Source organism: Microtus ochrogaster, chromosome 17 (assembly GCF_000317375.1).
Source record: "Microtus ochrogaster isolate Prairie Vole_2 chromosome 17, MicOch1.0, whole genome shotgun sequence".
Classification (NCBI taxonomy): Eukaryota; Metazoa; Chordata; class Mammalia; order Rodentia; family Cricetidae; genus Microtus; species Microtus ochrogaster.
In genome coordinates this window covers 13136818-13147952 of record NC_022019.1, presented here as the reverse complement: position 1 = coordinate 13147952, position 11135 = coordinate 13136818, and the positions used below count along the sequence as shown (strand labels likewise).

The 11135-nt window shown below is 38.6% G+C and overlaps 1 protein-coding gene across 2 annotated transcripts in view; it reads right to left on the bottom strand.

Annotated features, from left to right (window-relative positions):
* Fzd3 (frizzled class receptor 3) overlaps window positions 1-11135 on the bottom strand; it is a 65382-nt gene that overhangs the window by 12742 nt on the left and 41505 nt on the right. For both annotated transcript variants that reach the window (XM_013349270.2, XM_013349269.2), the window contains exon 5: window positions 1923-2071. In XM_013349270.2, coding sequence (XP_013204724.1) covers window positions 1923-2071 — 149 coding nt within the window. The remainder of the gene's footprint in view (window positions 1-1922; window positions 2072-11135) is intronic.

Genomic DNA, 11135 nt, shown 5'->3' with positions numbered 1-11135 from the left:
AAGGTTATCTTCAAGTTCAAAGACAGCCTACCCTACATAAGACCGTATGTCTAAACACAACAACAAAACAAACCCAATGCCATTCTGCCCTAAAGTGGTGTGACAGACAGCCTGTGTTAGAGTAAGAAAATCAAGATTGTAGTTGTAGTTCCAATTTTGTAAGCACACAGGTGATCTCAGCAAGTTACTATCCTATTTTTCCTTCATTTTATCTATGAAATAAAGGGTGACAGGTTATTTCTAAAAGGTCCCTTGCAGCTAAAGACACCCATCATTTTTTTTTAGGTTCCAAAATACTTTAAAAAATAACTATAAGATAGAAAAGTTTTCTTTCATGCTTTGCAATAGTAATAATGACTTCACGGTAACTGGATACAACTTTAATTTGCAAGAGCAGTTTAAGGCCCCATCTTGACTCGGTGGCAGGAATAGTCATCTAGTGTTAGAACAAACCTGAGTGGTCAACCTTAGGACAAAGTATTAGGAAGAATTAAATTAAGCAAATATTCAATGAAGTCATAAACAATTTAAAGGGACAAATTATCAAAAGTAAAGGCTTTTAAATGTTATGAAGGGATCGACAGTAGATAGATGTGTAGTAGATAGATGTGTATTATGATGAACAAAGCAATAATTGAATTAACAAAAATCTAATTAAATCATTGTAAAATGTCTGTGAGAATCAGTTAAAGTTAAAATTAAATGACTTAATTAAAAAAAAGCAACCCCAACATGTAAAGACTTCATCGTATATTGAGAAAGTATGTGTAAGTTTTTGAATTAACAGGGTTGTTAAAATTTCCTGTTGTTTATGGTACTGGTTTGACAGGCGGAAGATAGGTAATTGATGAGTACTTTACACTTCTTCCTCTAATCCACTTAATGCATTCTTGACATTTAAAGTTACAATAGATGATCAATAGATATGAGTAAGTTCTTACAGAGAAAACATGTCTTCTTCAAAAGCAGCATCCTATTTAATGAAAACACCAAGAACCACCAGTCTTCCTTTTTTCTAAGACAAGATTTCTCTGTTTAACAGTCCTGGCTGTCCTGGAACTCACTCTGTAGACCAAGCTGGCCTTGAACTCAGACACTGGCCTACTTCTGACCCCCAAGTGCTGTGATTAAAGGTGTGTGCCACCACCACCTGGCTAACTAGAAATATTTTCATTAAAATCAGGAATATTATGCTATCTATTACCATTATTCTTAATTAACTTTCTTAATCGCTTCATACTACAATTAAATAAAAGAAAGAAATTGAGGTTATAAACTTCTAATGTGCACTAAATTAGAATGGAGCAACAGTCTATCTTTTCACACGTTTGATAGACCTGGAACAGCAACGGAGAACCTCAAATAGAAGCTAAAGTTACCTCTTACAGTGAACAGCTGTGTGGCTGTGGCCAATTATTCAAGCTGCTCTTAGTTTTCTCATGTGAAAAGAGATGAGAATACACACGAACCTTCACAAGGGAGTAAGGAAGGCCAGGTAAATAGGAAGAGAAAAAACATCCATTTGTTTTCAATTTCAAGAAATTCATACTTTAAATGTTCTGCAATGCTTGGCCTTCCTTCCTAATTAAAGATTAGAACAAGGAAGCATTTGTATGGCTCTACTCAACCAAAATCAAATTTTGAGTTGTCTATTTATGTTTGTTTTTACTTAAGATGGTGTCTTCCTTTCTTGCTCAGTCTGGCCTCGAACCCCTAATCCCCCACCTCAGCCTAACCAATAACTAGGACTGTCCAGCTAGTTTTTCATTTTAAAGTCATGCTATTGTGTTGAATGTTACTAGTCACTGCTGATAGTCACAATCTTGTTACAATACTTCTCCCAGTCCAACACGCAGGCACGTACGCACACATAAATGCATGCGCACAAGGGCTATTAATACTATGAGAACTCGTTAACTTACTCTTTTTTCCTACGACCATGGAAAAAACTGGCCCATTCAAAGCAGGTCTTTTTGCTTCCAACCCAAAATATAGAGGGAATCCCGACTATGAGAGCCATTAGATACTTCATCAGAAAGAGAATCAGGTCCGGACGACTCATCTGAGTAACCTACAGGGAGGGAAAGGAAATCACCTTACATATGTGTATCTATTTAAAGGCAAGTATAGAAATTATAAACACAACAGACAACAGTGAAAACAAGTTACAAACTTAGTATCCTTATTTCTATGGATAATTTTCTTGGATCCTCAAAAGAGCAGCAAGTACTCTTAGCTGAGCCATCTCTCCGACCTTCAATCTTTTATATTCTTGACTAATTTTCTGTACACCTCTTATGTTTTAGCAGAGATACACTAGACACTCCCATGACTGTGAACCTGCCAATTCTTATCCTGTCACCTGTCACTTTGTATCTTGCTAGTAAGGGGGATGCTCTAGACTTCTGTCTCGCTTTGTTAATGTTCTTTCACCTTACATTTTGTCTCACTTTAACATTGTTCATCAGCTATTTCTTACCCATCCAACACCTCTTCATAGACTGTTTCTTTCCCAGCAAGACCTGTTTGTGCTAGTTGTGCCTTTTAAAAACAATGTGTAGTTTACCACTGAAATGTAAACTCCATGAAGTTCACATAGATTCCAAGTGTTTAATTTCCAGGGCCTTAAGTAGTGCTCAACACATGAGTGATACTCAGTAAATACACATGTATTTAAACATATACTTTAAAAACTCTTTATATAGGGTCTCACTGTGTTTCCCTGACTGATGCAGACTCTCTCCATAGACCAGGCTGGCCTCAAACCCACAGAGATCCACTTGCCTCTACCTCTCGAGTGCTGGGACTAAGGGTGTGTGCCACCACACCTGGCTACTTATGCTTGGTTTTATTAGGAAGAAATTACACTTAAAAGCCTGGTGGTGGTGGCTCACACTTTTAATCCCAGCACTCAGGAGGCAGAGGCAGGTGAATCTCTGTCTACAAAGCAAGATCCAGAACAGCCAGGACCATTACACAGAGAAATCCTATCTCAAAAACTCAAAAACCAAGCTTCCCCCTCAAAAAAGATTATAGTTAAAATTATTCAGCAACACATCCTCTTCACAAGACAGTGCTCCCTTCCACAGCTACTTAGTTTTGAAATATTCAGATATCACAAAAATATTATCATTACTAACTCTGCCTAGAACTACTTATGACTTCTCCCTTCAGGTTCCCTTCTTTTCCCATTAATACAATGCCCTTTGGATAACTTCTTGGGTAGGGTATGCCAAACATTTGTCTAAAAACATCTCTGGACATACAGTGATGCTAATATCAGTTACTACCTGAAAGTTCACTGTCTGTGAAGTCCTGCTGTTGCTGGGGAAACCCCTGCCCTTACTCTGGAGACTTTTGCCTCTGGTAGTCTTCAACTTTGCACTCAATACTCCTTATTGTCTTTTACTTATGCTAGCATTCTGGCTGTTGCTTTAATCAATTTTCTTCTTGCTGTTTTTTCAAGACAAGGTTTCTTTGTGTATTCCTGGGTATCCTGGAACTTGCTTTGTAGACAATGCTGGTCTCAAACTCAGAGATCTGCCTGCCTCCCAAAGTCTGGCATTAAAGGTGTATGCCACCATGCCCAGTTTCAATGTATGTTTTTAAATATTTGCTTATTTTATGTGTATGGTGTTTTCCCTGCATGCATGTCTGTGTGCCACTGTATGCTTGGTTCCTACACAGACCAGAGGATGACACTGGATCTTGGGGAGCTGGATTATAGGCTGTCATGTAGGGTACTGAACCCAGGTACTAAGCAAGAGTCGCACTGCTCTTAGCCACTTCTCTGAACTGTCTTTCCAATTCCACAACGCATTTTTTAAAGGAAGATTTTCTTGAAATATTAAGGAACAAATGTCTATTTCATAAAAAATGACACATAAATAGTTACAACAATGCTTGTACCTAGCAAATGTTCAGAACTATGTTTCACGGAGCACAGCAGTCTCCCATATAAGACTGGAGAGATGGCTCAGCAGTTAAGAGAACCTGCTGATTTCAGTTCCTAGCACCCATGCTGGGGGGAAGTGGCCATAAATGCCTGTAACTTCAGCTCCAGAAGATCTGACACCCTCTTCTGGTCTCCTCAAGCACCCACATATGTGGCATATACTCACCCAGAAGCAAAAATAAAGCTTAAAAAAAGATACTGTGGTGAAATAAAACTTGGAGACTATACTCCCCTCTTAAAGAATCTTTACATTAGTCTGCTGATGTTTCTGAAAAGTCCTGCAGTAAGGAAGATATTTACTTAAGTTTTTTTTTTCTAAGATAACAGACAATGAAGAGTTGGAAAGGGCAAATTCTAGGCATTGTCCTATAGTCTATGAACCTCTAGATCTCTGAAAACCTTTTTATTTGTTTATGTTTTGTTCTGAAACAATGTCTTAACATGGATACCCTTGAACTAATACATTCATTCTCCCTCACCCTCTGGCTCCACAGCATCTGGTGGGTTTTTGTTTTGTTTTGCTTTGTTTTTCCAGAGAGTTTCTACTATGTAGCTTTGGAATCTACTCGGTAGACCAAGCTGGCCTTGAAATCAGATTACCCTGTCACTGCCTTCTGAGTGCTGAGATCACCACCACCTCCCAGAAGCCTCTGTTCTTTTAAGATGAGGTTTCACTCTGAAGCCCAAGCTGGCCTTGAACTTGTGGCAAACCTCTTCTGCCACCTGAGTGCACAGTGCATGGGTGAGCTACCACACACATTTGCTTTCCTTAACTTCCTAAGTACTAAGACTACAGGTGTGTGCCACAACACCCTGGCTGGGAAAACTACAGCATAACGAGACACTAATTTTTATATCTACTTTTCTTGTCTTCTCCATGACTTAGAAATCCATCAAGCCAATTAACATGTACATTGACCATGGTTGTATGTATCCAGAGAAAGAGATGGGAAGGGGAATTTCACAGAGGTGGAGTACAGCAAGAATGGCGTGGCTAAGAAATATGCTTCAAATCACATTTTCTTACAGGCAATGAATGCTCAAATGAGGACTGATCAGAAAAAGATATTTTAACTGTAGAAAGGGGATTTAATTGGATAATACAAAGAGGGGCTAGAGCGATCCCTCAGAAGTTAAGAGCACTGGCTGTTGGTCCAAAGGGCCTGGGTTTGATTCCTAGTACCCACATGATGGCTTACAACAGTCTATAACTGCAGTTCCTGGGAATCAGATGCTCTTTCCTGGCCTCCGTGGACACTAGGCATACACACAGACATACACACAGCAAAACTACTCATATACATAAATAATAATAAGGAAATTTAAATAATAATACAATGAGGCAGCCAATGGATAATAACCTTAGAAAATACAACTAGTCAAGTTGCAAACAAGGAAGTGCACCGGGAGAGTGCAATAGAAGTCATATAATTCCTAGAAGTGCTGTGGCTGTCAGGTACTGGCTTGAGCAATGTGTCTTCAAAAATCACTTGAAAAGTTAAGTGCCTTAAACTTGTGACTATAAGGGAATGATCATCTGAAGTTGGAGTAAATACTCATGAACTTTGTGCAAGCCCTTCATTTTATAGATATGGAGTCAAAATATAGGGAGGAGAAACGATTCACCTGAAGGTTAAATTTATTTGCATCTCCAGGCATTCAAATTTGAGTATTACTATGTCCCACAGCAGATGAGTTAGAAAATTCTGTGTCCTTGTTGAATTTCCATTCTAGGGAGAGGTACAGTACAGTGCTGCTAATACACAAGGAAATGAACTCTTAGGCATTTAGGGAGCAGTAAAACAACTAAGGCAAGGTAAGGAGCAAAGGAGAGAAGAGTCGGGGTATGAAATGATAGAGAGGGTTTAGAAATGATCAGAATGGCCAAGGTCTCTCCATAGACATGACACATTAAGTAGGGGTTGAGGGTGCATTTTGGAGTGAAAGTATTTCAAACAGCAACAATGATAATGATAATCCTAAGGAAAATTTGTTACTTTTGAGGAAAAACAAAGTGGCCAGTAAAGCTAAAGCCAAGCTAGAGCCAAGCATACAAGGAGGAGAATGGCAGGAGATACAGGCATAGAAGTAGCAGGAACCAAACGATAGGCAATGGTAAGAATACACATTTTATTCCAGTACTACAGGAAGCCATTGAAGGGCTTTGTTCAAAGAGGCAACCAAGTTCACTCGTGTGTTCTGGCTACCATGCTGAAACAAGCTGTGAAGAGCGAGAGTGCCCTCAGAAGGCCACTGCCCAAGTAGAAGAACACTTGGTCAAGAGAGGAAGTGGAGGTTGTACAAAGCTAGTGGGTAGAATGAAATGTATGAGAGGAGACAAGGCTCGAAGATGCCTCCAAATTAAGAGTCTGAGCAACTGGGGAATGCAGATACCACTCAGGGAATGGGGGGGACCTGGGGTGAGATATAGGAAGCAGGTTTCAGGAGAAATATTAAGAGTTCTAAGTTAAGCTAAGACACATGTCTAAAACACGGGAAGATTAAGACTATGCAGAAGTGATGAGAGGCGGCGACAGAAGACAGACGGGAGGTCCTATTTCCCAAGTTCTTTCCTCTAGTGTTTTATGCTGTATAATACTGTCTTTTATAAATCAACATTACTCACAGAACAGAAATGTTTAAATTAAAGGGAAGGAGTGCTAAAAACAAAATCAGTAATACCCAAAGCAACCACAAAAACCGTCAGTCATGCAAGCAGCATACAGGAGATTTGAAGGAGAGCAGGGATGTAGCACTGAATAGTATATTACAAGATTCCAGTAAAACCCACAATTCCAGGGGAGACAAGTTAGCACCTGTGGATGGCAAGGGTAAAGCAAGACAATGACTCAAGAAATATACATTGTGAGTGTTGGAGCAGAAGTCCAAGATACCAAGGGGAGGGGGTCAAGTGAGTGCTCTAAAAGGAGCCTCCCTATGACTGAGGAAAAGAGCTGGAGAATGCATTACCTGGTTATACATCAGAGAACACAAAAATACTGAGGGTCTATAGTATATAAACATGATACACAGGGCAAAGCCCATCAAATAAACATACTTAAATAAAGGAAAAAATATATGCTCAATTTTACTTAAAATAACTCTATAATGAAGTGAATTAATAGTTTTTCTTAAAGAAAACAAACTTGAAAAATAAATCGATCCTTATATAGTAAAGGGGAAAAAAGAGAAGCACTAACTACATTGTTTTTTCTTTTATAAAATTCCCAAAAACACCAGAATCTTTCTGACATTATAAATATAACCTGCCTTAAGTTGTTTCTGGTGCAGTGATAAAATACCCTCACCAAAAACAAGCAAAACAACAACAAAAAACCAACCAACCAACCAAACCAAAACCACCAAACCCAAAAAACAAACAAAAACAAAAATAAAAGAACAACAGCAACAACAACAACAAAACCCTTTGGGACAGAAGGTTTATTTTAGTTCACCAAACAGGCTACAGCCTACCACTCTAGGGAAGCCGCAGCAGCAGGAACAAAGGACAAGTGGCCACATCACACCCACAGTTAGGGGCAGGGAAACAAGGAATGCATCCTGTTTGGTGCTCAGCAAGTTTTCTCTTTTACATAGTCTAAGGCCCAAATCCACGGTGTTATCCATAGCAGACTGGGTCTGTGAAGCCACATCATTTCCTGTAATTAAGATAATTCCCCACCAACATTGTCACAGGCCAACCGGATCTGGACCATCCCTCCTTGAGACTCTTCCCTTGTGGTCTAGAACAGGTTGCATCAAGTTGACATTTAAAACTCATGAACACATAACCCTAATTGAATTCATCGATGTATTCCTTTGGCTTGTCACCTAGGAAACCAAGAAAAATCCCAGAGAAAGGTGACACCTGCATCAACTTTGACTACTGCCCTGTTTTTTTTGTTGCTGTTTTTTGGAATAGCCTGACTAGCTGTAAACAACCTATATGGCACCTGATCTCCACAAGCACTCTAATTTTCGCCAGTAGAACTACTTATGGCTTTATTGAAGCACATGTGGAAAACATTCACCTATATCTTATTTTTCCTATTAGATTCATACTCTAACAAAGCCATGAGGTTTAAATTCTTTTTAAGTAAATGGAAAAAAATTATTCATATTAAGGAGGGAAAGCCTTGCATTAAAAGGAACCTAAGGTATATTCACATTACTTGGTAGCCTAAACTGTTGTTGAGATTTTTGCTTTGAATCAGGTTGGCAGAGTCTTTGGCTCTTGGTTCTTTTTTCCTTACCAAGCAAAATCTGTATTTTTCTAATGCAGATACATACTGTGTTTGATTAGCTTTTATTTTTTAAAGTATGTTAATCACAAATCACTGGCTTACATCAAACCCGTAATCATATAAGGCCATATGAAAACATACTATTAAAAAGAGAAAGAAAATAAACTATTAGGTTCAGGTAGCCTGTTATACAAGTAACACAGAGTGGAGATTTTTTTTTTTTTGTTTTCTTGGGGACTGACGGCAGAGCCCAGGGCCTTCTGTGTGCTCAGATAAATGTTCTACCATTGAGCCACACCCTCAGCCACCAGTTTGTGAATCGAAGCTTCGAGTTACAACTTTTATACATGTCTTAATTACATTATGCTGCTTTATCAGCTTTTACTTTTATTACACTTTGAAAAGTCAATTACTTGTCCTATTGACACAAGAGCCTATTATAATCTACAGTAATTAAGATAATGTAGCACAGAGACTAGCAAGCCGTGGAACAGAGTGGCAGCAAGTTTCACCGTGAACTCTTCCTGTCTGAGGAAGCACTGCAGCGCAGCCAGGAAGAAGCAGCCAGGGAATGCTAACCACTACACACATCAGGCATGATCTATAAACTATAATTTGTTCCTTTCAGGAAAGCATTGGCTTCAAATTAAAGCAACACAAGGTTGGGCAAGTAAGGAGCTGTTGGCAGTTCACCCTTTCGGTTTATTTCTCTTCCTCTCTAAATCTCACTTTATTTGTGCTGCTGTGAAAAACGTATTAATAAAGTAGAATTTCAACCCCCAGATTTTCCTTTGATCACTGGAAGAAAATCAATATAAATTTACTTTTCAAACATTTTATAAATAACCTTTGTCTTTTAAACAGAGCAATTGTCATCTTAAGGTAATTACTTCTTATAAAATTAGGAGGAGCCAGTGTGGCCCACTGTAACAAAGTTCAACTTGGGTTCTGGTACCTTTACCAATGATTGCTGCATAACCGTCCACCTTTAAGTAAATAAAAAATAAAACGTAATGATTAAAGAACAAACTTGTCTCTCATTATTCAAGCTTGTAACTACTCAGCGGGCAAAGAGACAAAGGAGAGAGACCTTGCCTGATTCAGAATGAACTGCCCAGCAGAATGCAAATGCTCAGATGTTACCATGATGCACACAGGTGGAGAATATAATATCTCTTCTGGATTAAAAAAAAAACAATACTGTTTTCTTTCTAAAGCAAATCATACAAAAAGTAAATTATTTTAGAGAGTTTTTCTTTTTCAAATGCAGACTGAAAAATAATTAGAAAAGGGAAATCAGTTTTTACAGAACAGTAAGCCAGAGCTCTTCTTTACACAGCAATGTCATCACCAATAGCATTCTCAGTCTTGTATACAATGGAGAAATCTTTAAAACATCCCCAAATTGTTTGCAATCTCATGATTTAAAAAGCAAGCCAGTAGCTGGGTGGACCAGGCACACACCTTTAATCCCAATACTTGTAAGGCAGAGGTAGGCTGATCTCTATGAGTTTGAGGCCAGCCTGATCTACAAGAGCTAGTTCCAGGACAGACCCCAAAGCTACAGAGAAACTCTGTCTCGAAAATTCAATTAAAAAAAAAAAAAAAGCAAGCAAGCAAAAGACCCTATCAGTTGTAAGCCACAATGTGAGTGCTGAGAAATGAACCTAGGTCCAAACCTGAGTCCTCTGCAAGACAAGCCAGTGTTCATAACCGCTGAGCTATTTCTCCAGCCCCTGAAATGCTGGGCTTTATTTTAAGGCAGAGTTAATAAAGTACTTTGTGTTGTTATCTGGAAATCTTTTACAACGACTACCTAAACACTTCTAAACCTCAGGATCCAACGTAAGGCTTTCTTATTCAGAGACATTTTAACCTGGCTATGAAGGGTGGGAAAGATAATTATAATCTTTGTACACTTAACAATTATTTTTCTTGTTATAGAAACTTTAAGCTATTTTAGTAAGTATTTCCAGATCTGTTTGTCATTAGTCACATACTTTTTTTTTTTTTTTTTCTGGTGCATGCTAAGAAAGAGCTCGTTTTCTATGGAAGAAAAGGAGAACTCACAGATGATTCTGCTTTAGTCATGGTGTCACCTGACTCAAGTTAACTTTCTTCCACTGGGCTATGATTTCCTTCAAGATAATGGTTGTGTCTTAATCACCCCCACTTCCGTAGCAACCTCAACATGCCAGGAGAGGAGAAGCATAATAATTTTGAACTAATGATATTTTTAAAAGAAGAGAAAGATGTGGTTTATGGGAAAGCAGTTTCTAGATTCATTTACTGCATGTGAGAAGAACTTAAGATATCATCTTGTAAGATTTCAGAGCGCAGGCTGGGGATGATGCTCACTTGAAAGAGTGCTTGCCTTGCAGGCAGCAGGAAAGCCTGGGTGAAGCCCAGAAGCACATGAACCGGTGTGAGAGCACACATCTGTAATCTCAGCACTTGGAAGGTAGAGGTAGGAGGATCACAAATTCAGGGTCATTCTCCACCATTAGTATACTTGAGGCCAGTTTGGGCTACATGAGATCTTGTCTCAAACAAACAAACAAAAAAAATAGAGCTAAAGAAATAATAAACTAAGTGACTAACCTAAAAATACAACTTCTGAGTACAATATCCAAAAGAAGAAAAATGCCCCTCAAATACACCAGTGTTCTTACATTGAAGAAATCATAAAATATTAAGACCACAAGCTTTGGAACCAGGCAGTTTATATCCAAACTCTGTCACTTACTGTATGATTTTGGTTAAACTGTTTCACACTTATTTCCTTACTTTGTAAAATTATTCTTGGCTCCACTGTCAGTCAGTAAACATCAGAGACTGTCCTCTGGCTTCCACATGTGTGGGCACATACTTGAAAACACAAATGCACCCCTCACATGTACACACACACCCATACCCTGGCAGCAACTACAATTATT